We start from the raw sequence: 22,848 nt of genomic DNA, 5'->3' as shown, positions 1-22,848 counted from the left end.
TTGGGGAAGAATTTCCAGTAAGCTAGTACTGAGTGTTTTAGAGTGGACCTTCGTTTTCCAAGGATTCCTGTCACCGCTGAAATAAGTTGAATCCCGTTTATTGGACGTACACTCCCACCCATACCTGCATCACCGGGGAGGGGAGGGGAGGTTTTCCAGAAAGCGCAATTTAAATACAAGCAGTCGACTAAACTAATGGAAAAGAGCTCTAAAACAGCCACTGCTGTGCTTAAATGAGCCCGTTAGGCCACTATTTTAATACACGATTTGGTGGAAGTGTTCCCAGTGTGACTGCTTATAAAGCAAGGCCGCCACCCGGTCGGGGCCAGGGCCCTGGGGTGCGTGGGAGAGGCAGCCGAACGGTGTTTCTCTACTTCCTCTAAAAATCAAACGCACCCTCGCCCGAGGATTTAAAAAACGATAAAAACAGGCTTCTCCAAAGGGTGCTCGGCACAGCTGCAACCCGGGTGGGCTCGGGTGGCCGGCCCAGGGGCTCCGGGGGCTGCGCGGACCGCGGCGCGCACGCGGGAAGTCCCCCGTGCAGACCGGCGCCGGGGCCGGCCGTGCGCTCGCGAGACTACGGCACCGACGCCCTGGACCCGCTGCTCCCCGGTCGAGGACGCCCCTCGGGTTGTGAAGAGACAGGCGAGCCCGTCCGTCGTCCTCCAACCTCGTTTCGCCGCAGCCCCCACCGTGCCCGCCCCGCCGCCGCCCTGCCCGGAAGCGGAACTCGGACCCCGACGCGGAAGCGCCCGCGGAGCCGCCGCGAAGGGCTCGTGCGGCTCGCCGGCGCCGCGGTTCGAATCCAGTCGCTGGGACGCCGTCGGAGCCGGTGATGCCGTTCATTCGGCGGGAGCGAAGCAGGTGCGAAAAAGGCACTTGCAGCCTGACGGGAGGGGAACGAAGACGACGGGAGGGCCGCGGGCGGGGGAGACCTGGTTCTTCTCGCCGCCGCGGGCGGCGCGCCGCGGGGGCGAATCTGCGGGCGCGGGGCGCGGGGCGCGGGGCGGAGAACGGGCGGGGCGGCGTGCGAGGTAGAGCTCCGGAGAGCCGGGAGCGGCCGGGAGAGCCTTTGGTTCTGAGGACTTCATAGTCGGTGGGCAGGAGGGAAAAGTTACATACTGGCGGGTAAAGGCGGTGCCAGCTTTCCTAGGGGGGCTGCCAGGACCTAAACTGAGTGCGCGGGGACCTCTGTTAGCCTGAGTCCTCGTCTTGCTCCAGACCCCCTTTGTTCATCTTGTTGGAAAGCAAATACGTGACAGGAGGCAGTTAATGAAAATGGGGGCACTTCCCAAAGTTAGTTATGGGCTCTTTTCTGTGAGCACCAGGGACTCCCCCGTAACACAGGACCAGAGGTCGACAGTTAGCCAAAGCTGTTTTATGGGCTTTCCCCTCCCGCATTCCAGGCCTTGGGATGAAAGCAGGTTCAGAGCTTTGTTTCCCAGGCAGTGGAAAGGCCACGCAGAATTTCAAGGGCTTCCCTCCCTTCTTGCTAACATGGTGTTTCCAGTGATGCGGGACCACCTGGCAGTGTTATCCCACCAGGCCCAGGGCTGCTCAAGGCCTCCGCTGGTCCGAGGCCTTGCCGCCCTCGTCCCGGCCATTCCTTCTCCCGAACGCGAAGAGGCCGTTTCCTGGCAACCAGGACGCTGGCAGGAACAGCAGCGCAGTCTCAGAGCCTCACGACCAAGTTCCTGCAGACTCTTTAACGGGGGGGACGCTACGCCTTTCCTGGGAAAGGAGACAGCAAGCTACTTTTTAAATTTTTTTTAAAATTTATTTTAGACAGTAGGAGGGAGAAAGAGGGAAGTATCAATGTGTGGTTTCCTCTCGCACCGCCCCCTACTGGGGACCTGGTGCACAACCCAGGCCTGTGTCCCGACTGGGCTCCAACGCCCCGGCACTGGTTTGCAGGCCAGCGCTCAATCCATTGAGACACACCAGCCAATAGCAAGCAGCTACTTTTAAAGTGTGGGAAATTTTGTTCTAATAGCCCATGAGCGAACCACTTTCTCCTAGCGCTGCACGGCGCGCGCCGAGGGGGTCAGTCACTCCAAAGCTCCCCCTAGGGGTCGGGGCAGGAAGGGCCGGGAGCGAGCCACCGCTCAGCGCGCTCCCGGGAACGTACTTGGGAGCGAGCGGCTCCGCCTGAGCCACAGCCCTCGAGCTGGGTTCCTACCGCGTAAACTCCGCTCCTAGTCGAGGGCCTGGCTGACCAGCTCGGCCGGTCGGTTTGAGGTAAAGACAAAGACGAGCTGCGTCACTCTGTCGGCAATACGACGGTTTCCAAACCTGCTCTACAGAGGGGTCTGAACGACCGCGCCCAGTTCAAACTGGTCGGATGGACCAGGCGCTGCTAACCCCGCTTCCCGATGCTTCCACGGGGCGGCGCCTGCAGTCAACCTCTGGCCACGCGTGCCTTGGGCCTGGGGCTGGGTCCCGGGGAACTCAACGCCCTCGGCGCCAGCAGGGGACCAGCCAGGACGGAGGGGAGAGAAAAGGGGTTCGGGGCGCTGCTTTCACACCACTCGGCGCAGACTCCTGTCAAGGCGCTGCGCCCTGGTGCAGGAACGGAAATACCCACCCAAGGTGAACTAAGGCGGCGAACAGGCCCCAGCTGGTGCGGCTCTGAGCACCGACCCATGAATGAGGGGCCGCTGGTTCGATTCCCAATCCCGACACACGCCTGGGCTGCGGACCAGTGAGAGGCAACCACACGCCGATGTTTCTCTCCCTCGCGTAGTCCTTCCCTTCCCCTCTCTCTAAAAAGAAGCAGAATCTTTTTTAAAAAGGAAAATGAAGGTCCCGAAAGGAGCCCCTTCCCGGGTCGTGCCGTCTCCCGCCGCTCTCCAGCCCACGCGGCCCCTCCCAACAGATCCGAAGGAGCCCGCTCCGCTGGTCCAGGGCTCGCACAGGCCGCCCCTGGGCGTCTAGGGCGGGGGCTGGGCAGGCTGCTGTCCTGCCGGTCACAAAACACCGTCCAGGCTCGAAAAGCAGGGAGTCGGGAAAATTCATGGCCTTCATATGCTCGACGACTTTAGGAAAATTAGTAAACCCTCAACAATTTGCCAAAATTACAATTACCCACACTTTTTTAAGAAAAAGGGTATCCTAATTTGTACAAAATATGCCTCCTGAATCTGAACCCAACCCTGCCGAGCCTCCTGGGGTGGAACGTGAACGGGGTGTCACTAACGCGCACGGAGGTTCCAGGCACTAGCGCAGGCCGGGGCTACCGGCGACGTGAGGCTAATGCGGGGTCGGTTCGGAGCCGAGGCTACTTCTGTGAACCGAGGACGTGTTACCGTCTCAAATTTTTGAACGGTAGGTTCATGTAAAAAGACGTAATAACTTGAGAAAAGAGAAGGAAAAAAAATGTTTACCTGCAGTACCTTTTATTTCTATAAAACAGCTCTTAAAATAATTTAAACATTCTATAGGCCTGACATTTGTCCACGGGTCCCCCCTCTGGGAGAAGAGCAGGTGCAGGCCCGACTTTGACCCCGGGGGAGGGGGAGCGCACGCGGGGCCGCGGGGAGGTGAATGGGGGCTGGGGCCAATGTTGGAAAGGGAAGGTCAAGTTGCTGTTCTTCATCCAGAAAGCCTTTCTAGAAGGCAACGATGATTGGAGAGCCCCCTAAGGCACACTACAGAAACTGATTTCCCTGGGCTCCTAATTATTTTATTAGAGAAGATAAGTGGGCCTTCATTAATTCGGGTTATTTTCCTCAAGAAACGGTCACTGGCTTTTTGCTAAGTGACCAGAAACCCTTCCACCCAGCAGAGCAGTTAAGAAGAGTTGTGGAGGACTAACAAAAACAGTTTGAAGAATGAGGAATGATGAATGGTGATCTCAATTCCGCATTTGGGTTCTATAAGCACGGTGGATTTCTTGTGAATCGTCCTTTTACCTTAGATGCAGATGTGACTTAAGTCAGGGGGCAAAAAGGAATGGCTTTCTCCTGCCCACTCCCACCAGAAGGGAGGGTGAGAAGTGATTTTCTCTTCAACTTAATAGCAAAATGCACAGCTGTTCTGCTTCTTGGCTCTCCCTCCCTCTGCAGGAGGCGGGGGATAAGGCCACAAGGACAGAACAGGGTGCTGGTACACCCTGTTTCTGCTCAGGAGCTCAGGACTGGAGAGAAGAGAAGAACCATGTACCAGGACCCAGCAAAACGCAGCGGGCCAAGGACTTGGTACCGTTCAGCAGGCGGGAGGATACAGCAGCACAGGCAGCATCGCGCCCCACCTCCTGTTCTTTGATTTGGTGCAGACACAGACCCCAGACCCTGGCAGGGCTGCTCTGTGGCAGCTCAGAGATGAACCTGGTTTGTTAGTGCTGAAGTATGCTAAGCCAGTGGGCTTGAGGACAGAGTTGAAAAGTGTGAACAATGTAAAGGAAATTGTATTATAAAGGGGGAAAATCAAGGTGACGCACCAGCCTGCTCTTCCCCTGTGAATACACAAACTTTTAAGATTTAGAGAGAGGGGAAGGGAGGGAGAAAAAGAGGGAGACAGATGTCCCTGTGTGGTTGCCTCTCAAGTGCCCTCCACTGGAGACATGGCCTGCAACCCAGGCCTGTGCCCTAGACTGGGAGTTGGTGACCCTTTGGTTCGCAGGCTGGTACCCCATCCACTGAGCCACACCAGTCAGGGCTTGACTAACTTTTACACAGTATTGCTTTAGGGAGAAGTTGTAATTTTAAAAATAAATTTAAAAAAGAAAGTATATTTAAAATATCAACTTTTGGTGATTAAGATAGATAAAGTAATTTTATCACAAATTTCAGGATCTAAAAAGTAATGTGTTCCACTTGCTAAGATAAATCTGAGATGCCTGGTGTCAGGCAAGTGTGTCTACATCATGACACCAAGACCCCCGGGCACAGAGACAATCCCATCCCCCACCCCGTGGTGGTGGGTTCTGCAGAAGAAAAACCACGCTGATTCGGGATAGCACGCCACTTAGGACCATCTGGTTCCACGTTCTGGCACTGGACTGTGCAGCGTTCAGCGAAGAAGCCAAACTAGAATCTTGGGGCTAACCAAGAAAGTCAAGCTTCTCTTTTCATAGTTTTTATTTCAATGACATTTAGACTTTCTGTACTTATTAATAAGAATTATGATTCGGGTGGTCTCGGTAAGGACTGCAAGTAGCCACCTGGCCAACCCGGAAGAGGACTGAGTCCAAGGCCCTGGCACCAGACAGTGGCCCTGTGCTCATCTGGGCCATATTCTGCAGGGCCAGAGTTCATGTGAGCCATCTGCTCCACGAGACAGGTCTGTGAGCCTGTGACCTGCCACAGCACAGCACCCCTGGGCAGGGAGGGGGTCCGTCTCCCTCTCTTTGACAGATGACTAAGGGCGGTGTCTTTCCCAGATGAAGCTGTGAGAAGAGTGGGGATATGACAGGGACAGAACAGAGTAAGCTCTCTTCATGGATCTTGGAGGAACCCTGGGGCGAAGAGGAGCCTTGTGACACCCGAGACACAGGGCGGAGCCCCCCACGTGACAGGACCAAAGAGGCAGGCAAGAAGAGCCAGAGAGGAGGACTGCAGAAGGGCACTCGAGCATCAGGAAGGAGGGTGTCTGAGGGGCACTGCTATCACGAGGCTTCCAACGTAGCCCTCCCCCCCCCTAAGCCGTGGCTCTGCAGGGGGAGCAATTTCACCCCCGGGGGACACTTGGTGATGTCAGGGGATCCTTTTGGCTGCCACGACTGGAGGAGGGTGCTGTGGTATTTAGCAGGTAGAGGCCAGGGATGTCGCTAAACATTCCACAATGCACAAGACAGCCTCCCACGACAAAGAGTTATCAAGATAACGCTGGTGCAGAGGTTGACAAACCTGTGCCCGATGGAGGACTTCACTCCTGAGACCCAGAGTCAAGCCTGAGCCACGGCCCTTGGGACTCACGGTCAGACACCCATGAGCATTGCCCCCTCCCGCCCTTCTGCCCAGGTGACCTGCACATGCTCCACAGTCATGCAGGCAGCTGCTGACGGCTCACACTCAGCACAGCCAAAACCTAACATCCTTGCTGTCTCTTCTGAGAAATGTGCTATTTCTTCCTCAGGGCCAACGCCACCCCGACAGCCACCACCAGGGCAGCGACAGCGGCAGCCCCTCCAAACAGTAGCGTGGTTGTGCCCCTGGCTGGTGGAAGGGCCCCCTCCTCCCCGGTCAGGGAGGGCCCTGGCAGGAGACGCTCGCCCCTTGCTTCCGTCCCCTCACTCCGCAGCGCTCCCCCGGGCTCCAGCGCAGGTACCACCTGCCGCTCTGCTTCACCAGGTTCTCCGGCCAAGGAGGGTGCCAGGCTAACCCTCTCCACAGCAGTCACCTTCGCAGGCTCCCGCATCTGCGGCAAGGAGGTGGCAGTGACCCTAGGAAGCGAGGGAGCGGGGTCTTCCTGGAAGGCTTCTTGCAGCCCTCCAGCTGGCAGGACTCCAGGAGCCTCCGCAGCCTCTCCCGCACCCTCGGGGACCTCCTCCCTCTCCACGTGCACGATGTCCGAGTTGGAGGAGTTGTTCTCGCTCTTCTCTCCGGCCCCGCTGCTGTCTAAGCTTCTGACTTCTTCTGGGTCCACGGCAACTTGCTGCCAGGACTCGGGACCCAGGGACACCGGGAGGCTCTCCGACTGCCAGGAGGTGGTCACGGTGGGAGACTCGGGAGGACTGACCTGTCCAGAGTTGTCACTGGGCAGGATATAAATGTCGTTGCTGTCCTCAGCAACGACCCCAGGGTCCTCCTCCTCCTCCTCGGACTCCAGATTAAAGACAGTGCCCTGGAAAAAGAGCAAGAGCGTCAACACAGGGAATGGCAAATACAGTTTAAATTAAGTGTAAACCTGGAACAAAGGAATAAACACAGTACATAGTTTAAACCCACAGTACTTTCTGGATTCAATGCATTTACTTGTAGATCAACGCAGAGAAAAAAAAATTTTTAAAGATTTTATTTATTTATTAATTTTTAGAGGGGAAAGAGAGAGGGAGAGAAACATCAATGTATGGTTGCCTTTCATTGGCCTGCAGGGAACTGGCCTGCAACCCAGGCATGTGCCCTGACTGGGAATCGAACTGCGATCCTCTGATTCGCAGGCCTGTGCTCAATCCACTGAGCTACGCCAGCCAGGGCGAGAAAATTTTTTAAGAGATGGTCCTCGGACTAGTTTCCCTGAAGCTAAAAAAATAGTTAATTCATATGTAATTGAATTTATATATATTCAATGCAATAATTAATGCAAACTAGCAGAGAAAACAAGAGGAGAAACTTGCTCTCAAGGAACTGATGACTCAGTAGGGCACAGAAACAATGCTGTGCCTCAGCCAAAGCGCTAGGAAGAGTTCAGACTGGGGTGGCTTGGGGGACGGAGTGCCAGCCTGCCAACCAAAGGGGCACTGGTTCAATTCCCGGTCGGGGCACATGCCTGGGTTGTGAGCCAGGTCCCCCCAGGAGAGGCAATCACACATTGATGTTTCTCTCCCTCTCTTCCTCCCTCCCTCCCTCCTCTAAAAATAAATAGATGAAACCTTTAAAAGAAAAAGAGCTCAGATGGAGAAACGACTCTTTGGTGCAGGCTGGAGATGGAGAGTGCAAGGAGGTGAGTGAAAGCATCACAGGGGAGCCAGGGGAGCCAGGAGAGCCAGCGTCTACGTCCTCCCGACATCTGAAGGTCGGACATCTGAAGGTCGGGAAAGCGTCCATGGTGAAAGGCACAGAGAAGATACAATACCAGCAGAGGCACAGAAAGAGGAAAAGGGGAACAGGAAGTAGCCTAGGTTAGTGTACAGTTCGTGTGAAGAAGAACAGGAAGTTCAGTTACGACAGGATTGTGGAGGAATGTGACAGAACTAAGCAATCTGAACTTAATTCAGCAGGAAAGGGGCATGGCTAGTCCGTGATGCCTTCGCTACAACACAACAGTCAGGGAAACGAGAAACGGGACCCTCGCTAAAAGCAAATAGTGTCAGTTTTCATATTGAACAGTTTAGTTTAACAGGACCCACTGTGTGCCTATGGACTAGTAGGTGCTGTGTTAGGCACCAGAGTCATAAGAAAGAAAGAGATCTAATTCTTATTCATAAAAAATTCACCGTCTAGAATGTAGACTGGCATGTAGCCCTGGCTGGTGTAGCTCAGTGGATTGAGCACTAGCCTGCAAACCAAAGGGTCCCCAGTTCAATTCCCGGCCAGGGCACATGCCTGGGTTGCAGACCAGGTCCCCAGTAGGAGGCACACAAGAGGCAACCACGCAGGGATGTTTATCTCCTTCTTTCTTTCTCCCTCCCTTCACCCGTCTCTAAAAATAAGTAAGTGACCAGCAACACACTTCAGTGTGATCAGATTTCAGACGGGAGTGTGCACAGGGTGCTAGGGGAGCCCAGACGTTGGACATGATCAGAAAGACGGGGAGAAAGCCAACGGAGTGTCATGTCAGAGGTGCAGAGTTTTACAGAAAGTCTGGGAGGTACTCAAATGCTGCAGAGAGTGTGACTAGGGTACGTAAAGTAGACTAATTCCACTCTTTAATCAAGCCCAGAAACTTTCTGTGTACACCAAAGGTCTACACTAAATCAGTAGTTCCTCTAACCACTCCACAAAAAAGGAAAGCCGGAAATACAGCTGAGTGGATCACAGGACCATAGTGTCAACCAGCATTCCGCGTGCCCCCCATTCACCCCACCCCTGCTGCAACCTCAGGAAGAGGTCCCAACAGGCATCCGACTGGCCAGCACTGAATATAAGCAGGGAGGCGAACCAGCACAGTAATTTAAAAATGCAGTGTTTAGCCTTGGCTGATGTGGCTCAGTGGATTAAGCACCAGCCTAGCCTGCAAACCAAAGGGTTGCTGGTTTGACTCCCAGTCAGGGCACATGCCTGGGTTGTGACCCAAGTTGTGTCCCCAGTAGGGGTGTGTGAGAAGCAACCACACAACAATGTAAAAAAAAAAATGCAGTGATGGCAGTAAAATAAGGTAGCTTGAATCCCACTTCCACACGTACTACCTAGGCAGTAATGAAGGTCTTGCCTAACTTTTTTTAAACTTTAATTTCTTCATAAACAAAATGGGAATGATGATTTAATAAAATTTTCATAGAACTAGATGTAGTATTTATAGTGCTCAGCCAGTGCCTTGTAAGCACTCGATAAATGGTGCTATTTTTCACTGTCGTTTTTGTCGTCATTATTTCATTTTGATTGTTGTTGTCTCAGGAGGCGTGAGGGGACAGGGCCACTCTAAATGCCATTCTAGCTTCTGCGGTAACCCCAGAAATTGATTCGGCGATTCATTTCCAGAGGTCATGCCACAAAGTCATGCAGATTGAGAGGTTCAAGTCCTTGTGTTCAAGAACACGCCTGAAACTTTCTAGGCTATCAAAGGTGTGCATGTTCAAAATGCCACCAGCGTCCAAAGGGTGTCATTTTACAGAACCCGTGTGTGCCAGTCTGTCACTGACAATGGTGGAGTTGGCAGATGCGCTCTGTCCAACCTGTGGGGCTGGAAGCAGGGTCAATGACCCCCAAACAGTGCTGAGTTCTTGCTGCGCATGCGTAGAAACACGGGGGGGGGGTTTTGCTGAACTGAAGGGTTTAGATGCACACTCTCTGGTCACTGAGCACACTCCAGTGAACAAAGCCCCCAGAATAGCGGCGCGGTGCTTGGAGAGCCCCCAGCCACATGGAGATGACGCTACTGAAAAAGAGTGGTGGCCCCTAAGCCAGAAAGGAGGCTGGGCCGAAGAAAAAGATACCCCAGGAGAAAGTGAAGAAACAAAAACTTACTGCCCAGGAGAAAATTCACGATAAAATAAATGCTAATAGAAGTAAAAAGTAAAGTAAAATACATCTAGCTAGAAGAAAATTAAAAAGTAAAAGCAGCTTAAAATAATAACCTTCCCCGGCGATTCAACTTTGCCCTCCTCCCTCATTTCTCCCAGAGACACCACAAGCCTGGAAACCCGGTCTCTGCAGAAAGAACAGCGCTCTACAGCGAGCCAACCCAGGGCTGCTTCTAGACGCAGGGTCACAAGGCAGCATCTTAAGTATTTTTTTACAATGGTCATGACTTGGCAAAAAAGATCTAGTTCCGTTTTTAAAAAAAGAATGTGACATAAATGGGCTCTGCTACCTCTTGGGAACCTCAGATGAGCAGATATTCAAGCATCTCAATGGGAGCTGGGAAGTAACAAATCGGGGGTGGGGACCAAGCTCCCGAATTTCTCCTGCATGAGTCTCTCAAGCAAACGGCAGGCGCAGGAACACACCATCCAAACATGGGTCTTTTTTTACCATTGACATCTACCCTCGTAACATTCACATAACCTAACATTCGCCATTTTCAGATGTACAATTCTGTGGTTTTTAGTATATTCACAACGCTGTGCAATGGCATTTCACCAGTGTGGAATTCTTGAACACTGCCGTCATTCCAAAACAAGAAACCTTTAGCAGTCACTGAGCACTGGTCTCCCCTTCCGCCCCAGACAACCAGTCACCCGCCCTCTGCCTCTGACAGTGCCTGCTGGGGGGGTTCACCGGATGGAATTGGCTGGAAGCCGCTCCGTCACTGCCACTGTCACTGTCACTGGCTTGTGGCACGATCCACACAAACCACCAGCCTGGCCATCTGCAATGACTGGCAAAAATAATGTCCATAAATAAATACAAATCACAACTTAAGAAAGGATGAGGCTGTGTGGGGCGATAACGAAAGGGGGTGTTTTCTCTGCAGCATCTCTTAAGGCGCTCACTCCAGGTCTCTTCCGGGCTGGGCCTGCACACACCCCAGCCGCCCGGGAAAGCAGGGGCCTGGAAAGGGGGGCACTGTGGGCCAGCTCCTCTGAAGCAGAGACTCGAGAGTGGGACCCGCCCTGCCACGCAGCCTCTACTGTCCCAGTCCTAGCAACTCTCCCCACCCCAGTACTTCAGTCACATTGTGCAGGCATTTTACTAACCCTGTTCCCTTTTTGGCTTGTAAAATACTTCAGAATTTCCTCACACAGGTTACTCCAGTTTAGAAATTCTCAAGGGCTCTTTTCCACAGAGGTCACCAACAAACTAATTTTGTCAACAGTGCTGTTGTCTTGTACCGACACAGGACTTGACTGGCAGCACTCACAGCACAGCGTGGGGCAAAAGCAGGGTTATAGTTGTGGGTGTGCGAAACAGTTACTCTTGTATTACTATTTATAATTATTGTATTATTTTCTATGCAACTACTACAAACCTACGTTTGCCCCACCCAGTAAAAACCTTACTCTTGCATGACGACTACCATCACTTTTAAAACGAGGTTAGTAAATGATATAAATGGCTTGGTTGTTTTGATTTTTTAGAGAAAGGGTAACTTCCCTAAGCTTGAATTTATAGTTATTAAAAAAACAAAAACAAAACATGAGGAAAAAATATATCCTGGCCAATATAAAATTATTTTAAATAAAAACAAAAAAGAATTAAGAGCAGTAGAAATACAAAGGGAAATACAGCTCTTTATGTCGCAGAGATTAAAAAAAGAGGATGTTTTGAGACATTTGGAAATTTGAATACTAACAAGACATTTGATTCGAAAAAAAATATTTTTTATTTTTTGATATAGTAATGGGATTGTTTAGAGAGCCTTTATTTTTTAGAAACCCGTACTGCAACTTTTAAAATTTTATTTACTTTCTTTTTTCTTTTAGGTTTTTTTTAAGATTTTAATTTATTTTTAGAGAGGGGAAGGAAGAGAGAAAAAGAGACTGAGAGAAACATCTGAGTGACTGTCTCTCACGTCCCCCCCTGCTGAAAACTGGCCTGCAACCCAGGCCTGTGCCCTGACTGGGAATCCAACCGGTAACCCTTTGGTTTGCAGGCCAGTGCTCAATCCACTGAGCCACACCAGCCAGGATCTGTACTGAAATTTTAATAGATAAAATTATACGATGTCTGCATTTTACTTCAAAATAAGATTAACAGTGGAAGTACCCTGGCCATGTAGTTCAGCTGGTGGGAGCGTCATCCCATATGACCGTGGGTTCAATACACAGACCAGCACCTACGGGAGGCAACCAATGGCCATTTCTCTCACATTGGTGCCCCCCCACGCACCACCCCCCCCCGGCTCTCTAAAATCAACAAACATATCCTCGGGTGAGAATAAAAAGTAAAAAGCGTGGAAGCAGGTAGAGTGTTGATAAAGCATAACTGGCAATGAGTCAATGACTGCTGGGCCTCAGTGACAGGGGCTCCTCACACTATACCGTCTTTTTCATAGATGTTTGAAATTCTCCAAAATAAAGTGATTTTTCAAAAGGAAGTGGTGTAAGAGAATGCAGACATAAAAGCCCACTGTACCTTCCCTCTGAAATAAAGAAGGGTATTATAAGCAGCTCTATGCCAACACAACTAAAGACTTTCTAGGATCCTAGAAATATCGAAAACTGACAAGAAAAACCAGAAACCTTCCCTTGGAGAAAACACCAGGTGGTTTTACGGGCACATTATGGGGAACAAGACACATAATTTCAGTCTCCCATCAACTGCTCCCGAGCAGAGAAAAGTTCTTCCCAACTCCAGCTTCTTTCATGAAACCGGCACCCCCTTACACTGACACCGAACAGGAGGACCGACAGGCCAGCCCCACCCCCGAGGCTGGCACCGCTCAGTGGGGAAGGCACCGCACGCACTCATTTCAGCGTCAGGAGGAAGACGCGGGGCCTCCGCAGCTGCTCCTGTCACGCCACAGATCCTGAGTAGTGCCGTGTTTTAAAAGGCAGTTTGTCCAAGGAAAAACTACCACTATGCACAGATGGTGTGGGGTTTTCTCTGTAGAAAACCCAGGGGAACCTAGAAATAATCAGAATTAATACGAGACCTCAAGAAATTTACGGAGTATAAAATCGACATGGAAATTCAGTCATTGTGACAAAGGTGCCCTAGTTACATACAATGTTCAACCAGGGGAAACTGTGTGGACTGCATAGCGAAACACTTTATAACTTTTTTATAAATCTAAAATTACTCCAAAGTAATCTTATTTTTAAAAATGACTCTAAAAATTAAGTCTGACAATATGAAATGTCAGGAAAGATGTAGAGTAACAAAAAGTCTTACACCAACAAAGGTAAGTGGAGCGCACTCTGCCCGTCTTTTAAACCAGGGCACACCCGTGTGCCTGGCCCTGGAAACTCCACTCTGAAGCACAGACCCAGAGCAACCCTGGTACCTACGGGCAAGGATGTGCCTAACAGAATGACGATACTCACGATACTAAATCTACACTTATTTTTCTTAAAGAACAGATGTTTGAAGCCACAGCGCGTACCCAGCCTCCCTGCTGGACGATGAAGTCTGCCGCGTGGTCCTCCAGGTACGTCACCCCGAACTGCAGCAGCGCACCGAGGGGCTCCTGGCCGCGCCTCGTCAGCTCCGACAGCATTTGTTGCAGCAGAACCAGAGGCACCAAAACCTTCGATGAGAAGACGAGAGAGTGAGACACAAATGGCAGTTCCCGCAGCTCCTTCTACTGAGACTGTGCTCGGATGCATCGTCACGGCGTCTCACTTTTCTTACAACACGGGAAGTAAAACCGTGACCCCTGCTAGGATTTTTGTGTATAATATACACAGGTTTTATACCTCAGGGCAGCGATTTCCAACCAGCATGCCACAAGAATTTTTAAAACAGGAAATACCTAACAACTGAGTCGGGGCACGGACCTCGTTTCCCCCAGACTGTCAAATAAGAAAATGACAGCGGCGAACACAGCAACAGCTGTCTGCTGGGAATGAGTGAAAATTATAACGATTTTTTGTGAGATGAGCAAAAAAATACATCTTTTGGTGTGTTGCAGAATTTAAGAGTTTGTTTATGTGTGTGCCGTGAGATGAAAAAGGCTGACATTCGCTCCCTGAGGGTGTCAGAAATAACCACACTACAAAACCTACAGGGCTGGTGGGTGTGGCCTAGAGGCTCACAGACGCCTGGGACCAGCCCCACAGGCTCTGGCTGCTCGACTGTCAACACCCAATCACCAACATTTACTTTCAGTGAAAAAAGCCAGATCCTGGAGAGTGTGTATGATAGTGTTATCTTTTGTGTAAAAAAATACACAAGTATACGTGTTTATATAATCCGACAGTACCTCTGGGCAAGTACACAAGAAACCAGTCCTAGTGGTGACCTGAGCACAGAACTAGGTCACTGGCAGAAATCAGTTTTCAGTGTTCACCTCTCTGTACTTTTTGCACTTTATGCCATGTGCTTTTCCTATTCTGGGGTAGGAAAAAGTAACTTTACAGTTGTGAGTATGCAAAACAGTTTTACTCTTGTATTATTTCATTTTTAAAAAGTTTTCTTTTTTAAAAGATTTTATTTATTTACTTTTAGATAGAGAAGAAAGAAGGGGGGGAAAGAGGAAGAGAAACATCAATGTGTGGGTACCTCCCACATGGCCCCAGTGGGGACCTGGCCTGCAACCCAGGCCTGTGCCCTGATTGGGAATCAAACTGGCGACCCTTTGGTTCGCAGCCTATACCCAATCCACTGAGCCACACCAGCCTGGACTATTTTATTAATTTTTGTATTATTTTTAATATAAAATGTAAACCTACTTTTGCCAGCCCCTGCATATTTGAAAATAAGAACTTTTAAAATGATGAACTACCTTATAAAAGTCGTCAAAATCCAGAGAAAACATTATTATTCCTAACAACCTTGTGGCTCAGTATTTGAAAATCATTAAAATTTATGACTGAAACTAACCAGAGTCTCTTGCCTTCCCCCCAAAAATCGCATACTGGAAAAAAAAAACTAAGTATTTTCAGTTATCGATCGGCATGCAATCTTTTTTCTAAAACACCAAGAAATACCCAATTGACTGAAAAAGAAATGTGAAAGGAAATTAACCCATTAATTCCACTTAATTGCCAAAGTATAAAGTGAGAAATTACAAAATATTTCTGCAGAAGACGACAAACAGAAAGCCAATGAGTTCATACTAATATTCTTTGGCTTTTAAGTAGAAGCAGCCCTGAGGGAATCGCCGTTCTACAACAGCTCCACCCCAAAATACATTAAAAACCTCTTCTTAATACTAATGGAGGGCACAGGACTATAAAGAATGCATTAGGCTTTTCCCGGGGTTAAAAACCACATCCTACTAAAAAAACAAAGCTTGTTCCTCTAGCCCGTCTTTTGTCTCAGCACGAGCAATTAGCGATGGCTTGCGAATCAGCCTAGTGGACTCACACCATCTTCTCACTTCAGAGGCCTGGGATGTGCTGCACCTCAAAAGAGTCAAGTTTTCCGTAATAATCCACTAACATGCAACACTTAAGAATCATTCATGTCCAAGCTGTTACCTCTTCGGGAAATAAGCGGCGAACATCTCACACCTGCGATGGGAAACAGTACTTACACCACTTGTTTCGAATCCACCTCTCCCACGTCACAACGCTGATGCCCTAGGGTGGCTCCACAGCTCCGTGGAGATAAAGCTGCAACCCGCGCTCACCACGGTCTCAGCTGCGGTCCCCAGTGACACTCCCTCTCGGTCTCTGCACTTTGGGGCTGAATCTGCACAGGGCAATCCCTACGCGGTGCTGACCACGTATGTGTCCTTTGCTGGGTCCCTCAGTGCAGGTGACAGGCCTCATGAGACTCCTGGCAGTGTGTGCTATGTTGCTTTCCCTGGCTGACATGCTGCTTTCCAGGGACCTATGTCATGACTTCTAGGCCACTCTTCAGCACAGCGCGGATGGGCACTGTGTCACTGAGGCCCCCCCGTCCTCTCACCTTGGTGACCAGACACAAAGTTCCATGAGTTCCCATGACTGAGCCCCACCCACTGGGAAGCTGACTGTGCACAAGGATTTCATACCATGTGCACACCTGGCGTGTTTCTGGGCTCCCCTCCCACAGGACTGAAAACATGTTGGAACAAAGCTGGATACCCAAGCGTCCACACCGACAGGGCCCGACTGTTTGTATCTCTAAGACTTAAAAGCCACCAAATGATCTTACCCTTTGAATTTCTTTCTGTCTTTTCCGTACTGAAGAGCAATCATCCGCACAACACATAGAAATACTTTCTTCTTCAATTACTTTTGCAACAGAATTCTAAGGTATCTTTGACCTTGAAACAGAACTACCTCCATTGTCTCTACACAAACCATCCTTCCAACAACAGGTTAGATTCTGCTGACGACATCCCCCTTACTAACGACCGTGTGAGCCGCCCAGGGAGAAAGAAAGTCTACCAGACAGCTCCAAGGTCCCTCCAGTAAAGAGGGATCTGGGACGATCTTTTGATCTATCCGTCTATGATTTAACCAATCTATGTCTCAACAACTCTAGGGCACGCCACAAATTCTCTCTGCACTGAATCCATCAGTGAGGTTGGAAGTCTCTGGTCTATCTGCTTCAAACTAAAGCTGAAGACAGAACCAGGCACTGTGTGTCGCCATCCAGAGTGAAGTGCAAGAGGAAACAGAACAGCAAGGGAGTGGCATGGCCAAAGATGGCGCCTGACCACACCCCAGGCCTCTGGATCCACCGCCTGTTCCGCGGGCAGGCACCTGCAAAATGGTACCTCAGTGACACAGCCTGCCAAGCCCCAGGGAACAGGTAGCGTGTGTGTCAGAGCAAGAGAAAACAGAAAGAGGAAGTCTACTTGTGACAAGAAGCTGAAGTCACCAACAATGAGACCCAACTTCCCTGCGACATCCAGAAGGCAAACTCAGGGCGGATGAACGGGGTGAGGGGCTGGGTGGGGCAGGACTAGAGTGTCTCTTGGGGAAGAAAACGTTTTGGAATTAGACAGTGAGGACGGTGGCACACCTCTGCGAATTCACTAGGACCACTGTAGGTGGGTAAATCGAATGGCACGTAAATTACATCTCAGTCTAAAAAATGAATGGGAGGCGGCGTCGGCACCGTGGCCAAGCGAGCGCACCTCTTGGTCTCCCCCCTTCAAACCACAAGTTGGACGCCAAATGGTCCCTGCTCAACATGTGACCAGGCCTGGGAGCAGCCGGACACGCTGCCTCCCGACAGGAAGCCCTTGTTCTTTCCCCACCAGCCTCACTCACGTGCTCACAGACCCAAGTCTGGAGCAACACCCTTCTCTGCCACAGGGATGAAGTTGTGATGGAAGCTAGCGGCAGGTGCAAACGCACGGCGGCGAACGACAGGACACGCAGTCTGGGGCCCAGCAGGACTCTGTAGCGTTAATCCAAAAACCGCTTTAATCAGAAATACCCACTTCACAGTCGGATTTACGCATAAAATAAAGAGCTCTAACTGTTCTCTCATTTGCTGTTGCAATCCCTCTGTACCTCACCATTAACACTGTGAAGTCTTGTGAAAGAAAAGGTAATGTGGTCGATACCTTGTCCCATCCGCTGGCATGGACGGTGGTCTGCAGCGTGCACTCCCGGTAAGCCTGGTACGTCACTGGCCTGCGGGAATTGTTTTTAACAGTCTGTGTCACTAAGCAGGAAAATCCAACATTTCCAGATGAATAAATATACAGTCACCATACTGATGCTGTGCGAACTTTTTGCAAAAGTAACAAAGATTATTCAACCTTCTGCTCGGTAGGTGATGGGGTTGTTACCACAGGGCGTGCACTTTTCTCCGAGTGTCCCCTAGAGGCTGACTTGCACCTACCAGTTTGGGAAGCAGTTCACATAACAAGTAACAGTGAATAGTAATGTTTTCTAACTGCTTCACACTTATCCAACCGGACTTCTATGTTGTAGATAAACACAAACACTTGGATTGTTAATATGGGATCAAATAATAAAATAACCTTAATAATATTAAAAGCATAATATTAATTTTAGAGGGAAAAAACTAAAAAAAATTAAAAAGACATGGCACTGGAAGACTTTTAAAACTGAGGATATAACAAGTTGGAATAAACATGACTGACAAGCTGAACTCTATTTTTAACTTGGAGTCTCATGACCGAAAACCCTGCAGGGCAGAGGGACAAGCCTCTCTGACCCCAGAGCTCAGGGCAGAGTGATAGCAGCATCACTCAGTGATTCACTGAGGGCCTCAAGTACTGTATTCCAAGTCGTGGCTTCTTGTGCAAATTAACGATGACAATACTTGGTAACAAAGTAACATACGAGGTGTCAAAAGCTTGGGTAATAGATTTAATAAAATTTACTCCCCCTTTTTGTGGACAAATTATTAACATATAATTATTAACATAGTCCTGGCTGGTGTAGCTCAGTGGATTGAGCGCGGGCCTGCGAACCAGATGATCGCGGTTCGAGTCCCAGTCAGGGCACATGCCTGGGTTGTAGGCCAGTTCCCAGCAGGGGACACAAGAGAGGCAACCATACATTCATACTTCTCTCCTTCTCTCCTTCCCTTCCCCTCTATAGATAAATAAATAAAATCTAAAAAAAAATTTAAAAAAACAAACAAACATATATATAAAAAGGAGAGGAGTCTAATTTTAAGATCCATCCAGTCCTGGCTGGTGTGGCTCCGTGGATTGAGTGCCAGCCTGCGAACCAACAGGTCACTGGTTCAATCCCCAGTCAGGGCACATGCCTGGGTTACAGGCCAGGTCCTCGGTGAGGCCACTGGAGAGGCAACCACATATTAAAGTTTCTCCCCCTCCCTTCCCCTCTCCCCCAAAATAAATAAAATCTTTAAAAGTAATAATTTTTAAAAAGGAAATCTGGTATTAAAAATGTTTTGATGACACAGATATTCTTTTATACAAGTCAAAATAAAATCAATTCTACAGCAATACTGAGGTACCAGGGATGACCTGTTTAATCATGTGATACCTTGCTGATAGCATATTCCCACCAAAGTAAGCGCAATACTTTTTAGAAGCCTTGGTCTAAATATTACGCATTTGCGGCGCCTGAACTTAAGCAGATACTGCACAGCCCCCCCTACCTAGATTCCCCCTGCAGCTTTACTTGCACATCTCTGTCCCTTCCCGTCCTTTCCTGAACTGCTGGAGGCGGCTGCGCGTCCCAGTGGGCTTCCCCGGGAGTTTGGGAGTTTGGGAGTTTGTCTACCAAGCTCAAGTCCTTTGGCCTCCTTCAGACTGGAATGATTTGAAACACTTTATGTACAGATGTATATGCATATCAACAATCCAGCAGATTAAAACACTCAAAAGAAATCTAATACACAGAAAAGTGAGCAGCTGAAAACCCACACCTATCTGATGAGCTGTTTGAAACACAGCAAAGAAAAGCGGAGCCCTGCCTGTTGTGACTCGGTCGGAGCATCGTCCTGCAAACTGAAGGGCTGCAGATTCAATTCCCAGTCAGGGCACATGCTGGGGCTACATGTCGTCCCTGGTCAGGGTGTGTGCAAGGGAACCAACCAGTGTTTCTCTCCCTTTCTTTCTCCCTTCCTATCCCTCTCCTCCCCCCACCAAAAAAATACATTTTGAAAAAGGGGGTGGGAGGTAGGGGGAACATTTTGAACAGGCTCCCTCTACAGGAAGAGGTAGGGATTAAATCCCCATGAACACACTGAAGGAGGTGGTGGTCATTTTCCACCCCATAAAATATTGCCAAGAACTCAGGTAATAATTCTGGTTCATCACCAGGGAGTTGTTTCCAAGGTATTAGTCAGCAATGACTTCCAAAAGTATATTTCTGATCATCACAATTACCTTCTTCAAAACTGGCTAAAACCCAACAGAGCACTTCTTGACTGCTAAGGGGCTCGACAGCCCTTCAAAAATAAAAGGCCTCAGCTTTACTATTTGCCATTTGATATCCTTTAGATTCTGTAAATAAAACATCTTAACACTAAAAACATTTATCTTTGAGTAGAAGAAAATACTGAAAATAAATGCAATGCTAAGAAAAAAAAAAGATTTCTAAAGAAAATTTATTCAGGGGCCTAACATTGATGTACAGCCAGAGGTACCAATTTCAAAAATAACAGTATCTGTATTTAGGGTTTAGAGGGGAAAAAAGCAAAAGAAATATTCATCAAAGACAAGATTTTAAAAAAGACTTTATTTACTTATTTTTAGAGAGAGAGGAAGGGAGACAGAAAGAGGAGAGAAATACCAATGTGTGGCTGCCTCTTGTGTGCCCCCTGCTTGGGTACTCCCCCTCCCTACAAGCCAGGCATGTGCTCTGACTGGGAATTTAACCTGTGATCCTTTGGTTCACAGGCCGGCACGCAATCCACTGGGCCACACCAGCCAGGGCAAAGACAAGATTTTTAAAATGACCACTTACTCAGCAGTGGGAAGATACCCGTTTTTCTTTTACATTATGAAAAGGACTTCAAAAATAATGCTTTTAAAAAATACTATGTAATATTATTCTTCAGAGAGCTTATAATATCCTAGTAAATTTAAAATTAACAGATGGATAAATCAAGAGTTTGCATCAAAATTGGAAACAGATTTTTTTGTCTTATACATCTGTTAACTGACCCCCAGTCCCAGTAGTTTTAGAATGTTGGTTTGTGGGGGCAGACTGTCTTCAGTTCGTGACACAGCCCCAGACAGTGTCCGTGGAAGTGCAGCTGCTCTGGTTTAAGAGCAGTGGGGCGACCCTGGCCACTGCCCGACTCACCTGTCCTCCCCTCTACGGGGCCACGGGGCTCCAAGCATCCTCTACCAGAATTGCCACACCTGCAAACTTCCAGTTAGGCTTTATTTCCCCACACCCTTATTGTGACCTCCTTCCCACATTTATGCTTCCACCCCCCGTGTGTGAGGGTGAGCAAACCCAAATGAGGCCCCACTGCATCGCCTCCAAGGTGCAGCCTGGGTCTCACATGTGCTCGTGCCGCTGAGCATGCAGAAACAAACCCGATTTTCCGTCAGCCCACGGTGCTTCCTTCTAACAAACGGCAACATATAACGTCTATGTGAAAGTAAGAAATGACCTCACTACACAGTAATTTAGCTACTGAATTTTGGCCCTTTTAGAGAAAGAACAGTTATCATCCTGTTTTGGAGAGTTGTCAGTCTTCATTAAAATAAATGTTTTTTTTCTCACTCCTACCAATTCAACAGTGATTCTCAGCCAAGAATTCGGGGAAATGAATTTTTAAGATCTACAGTAAATGATTTGGCTCCAGCTTAATATACTTTCTCTCTGGGCTTCCTGCTTTTAGCTCTGACAGTCAGAATCATAGCTAGGGCAGAAGTTCCCACTTTAAGAACATGGCAGGACTTCCACGGGCAAGGCCGCAGCCCCGAAGCTCAGCAACGCTGGGACACCGGAGACACAGACAGAATGTGAATCCCCGTTACAAGGCCTAACAGCCCAGCCCTCATCTCAGTACTGGCCGCTGTGGCGAAAACGGCAGAGCGTGGTCAGGACAAGTGAGCAGCTGTGTTTACAGCTCAGGGACGGCACCTGCTGAAGCAGCTCAACAGGAAACACAACTCGAATGCCGAGGGGAAGGGTTAAATCACTTCTCAGATGCAAAAGCTGTCACTCAAATCACAGAGATGCTTGGAAAGCAAAAGGAAAAGCAAAGCAAAGTGTGTGACACAGAAGTGACACCGTTCACATAAAGCGCAGTCTTGACCAGGCAGTGCTGCGCACGCAGAGCAGAGGCCACTTGGCCGGCGCAGCGGGGTCACTCACTGGCTGAGCAGCGCCTGCAGCGCCTTCTGCAGAGGCTCCTGCAGCTCCCGGGACACTCTCTCTCCAAGGTGAGCCAGGCAGTCTTCCACGGAGCTCTCCGGGTTAGCGGGGCTGAACACTGGAGAAGTGTGCCGGTCGAAGCCTGTGCTGGGGAAGGCTGAAGACAGGGCAAGAGGAGGCGAACTGAGTACACAGCATCGAAAGTTGTGTGGCCGAAGCTCAGGGGATGGGACACCTGCTACTGAGGGTCAGATGATCACTACGGGATATTAATCTTTCCCGGAACACAAAACTGGATGGGTCCTAAATTTGGAGATTTTTTTAAAGGAAAGATTTTTATAGAAAATCTTAGTATTAAGAAAAGAAACAGAAACAAACCATGTAATAAATTACTACAAACCAATGTCATGTAAGAATGATAAATGAGCCTTGGCGGGTACCTCAGTGGATTACAGCACTGTCCCCATAGACCAAGTTTGTGGGTTTGGTCCCCAGTCAGGGCACATACAGGAAATCAACCAATGAGAGCATAAATAAGTGGAACAACAAATCCCTATCTCCCCACTTTCTCTCTCTAAAATCAATCAATGAAAAAAAATTTTAAAGACTCTTATTTATTTATTTTAGAGAGGGGAAGAAAGGTAGAAGAGAGAAGCATCCATGTGTGGTTCCCTCTCATGCGCCCCCTACTGGGGACCTGGCCTACAACCCAGGCATGTGCCCTAGACTAGGAATCAAACCTGCGACCCAAAGGGTCACAGGCCAGCACTCAATCCACTGGGCCACGCCAGCCAGGGCAAAGTGGAAAACTTTGAAAAACTGATCACTGAGATTTATCATCCATCTCGTATTATTTTGTTTTTAAGGTTTTGTTTTTACCTTGGTAAAGGTGGAACTTCTTAAACCACTCAAATCAGTTTATTCCACCATAGAGAAATGAGTTGATTAGTTCATTCACTTTTTAAAGATTTTATCTATTTTTAAAAAGCAGGGAAAGGAGGGAGAAAGAGAGGGAAAGAAACATTAATCAGTTGCCTCTCACACATCCCCCATTGGGGACCCGACCCACAACCCAGGCCTGTGCCCTGACTGGGAATCAAACCAGTGACCTTCTGGTTATCAGCCCAGCGCTCAGTCCACTAAGCTACAGCAGCTAGGGCAGCAGTTTCTTTTCAACACACACTTTGTAGCTCCACTACCATGGAGGATACATGGAAGGACACAAGGACAGAAGCCACACGTGGAAGCAGCGTCCCAGC

The 22,848-nt window shown here is 49.1% G+C and overlaps 1 protein-coding gene and 1 long non-coding RNA gene across 6 annotated transcripts in view; one reads left to right on the top strand and one right to left on the bottom strand.

Annotated features, from left to right (window-relative positions):
- Positions 1–536: 536 nt before the first annotated feature.
- LOC118995135 (uncharacterized) lies at positions 537–18,167 on the top strand. Its single transcript, XR_005068210.1, has 2 exons — positions 537–864; positions 16,171–18,167. It is a non-coding gene; the product is annotated as an uncharacterized LOC118995135 (long non-coding RNA).
- Positions 5,061–22,848, bottom strand: part of BCL2L13 (BCL2 like 13) — a 43,908-nt gene continuing 26,120 nt past the window's right edge. For 2 of the 5 annotated variants that reach the window (XM_037058068.1, XM_037058069.1), the window contains 4 exons: positions 21,590–21,746; positions 17,371–17,440; positions 13,306–13,449; positions 5,061–6,783 (listed from right to left, as the gene is read on the bottom strand). In XM_037058068.1, the coding sequence (XP_036913963.1) occupies positions 6,061–6,783; positions 13,306–13,449; positions 17,371–17,440; positions 21,590–21,746 (1,094 nt within the window). In that variant the 3' untranslated portion in view covers positions 5,061–6,060. Of the gene's footprint in view, positions 6,784–13,305; positions 13,450–17,370; positions 17,441–21,589; positions 21,747–22,848 lie in introns of those variants that run through there. The other 3 variants (XM_037058071.1, XM_037058070.1, XR_005068209.1) reach the window with 3 other exon arrangements.

Source organism: Sturnira hondurensis, unplaced genomic scaffold, assembly GCF_014824575.4.
Source record: "Sturnira hondurensis isolate 20B ecotype Veracruz unplaced genomic scaffold, ASM1482457v3 Scaffold0009812, whole genome shotgun sequence".
Taxonomy (NCBI): Eukaryota; Metazoa; Chordata; class Mammalia; order Chiroptera; family Phyllostomidae; genus Sturnira; species Sturnira hondurensis.
The sequence above is the reverse complement of the archived record's forward strand: the minus strand, read 5'-3'. Positions and strand labels throughout refer to the sequence as shown.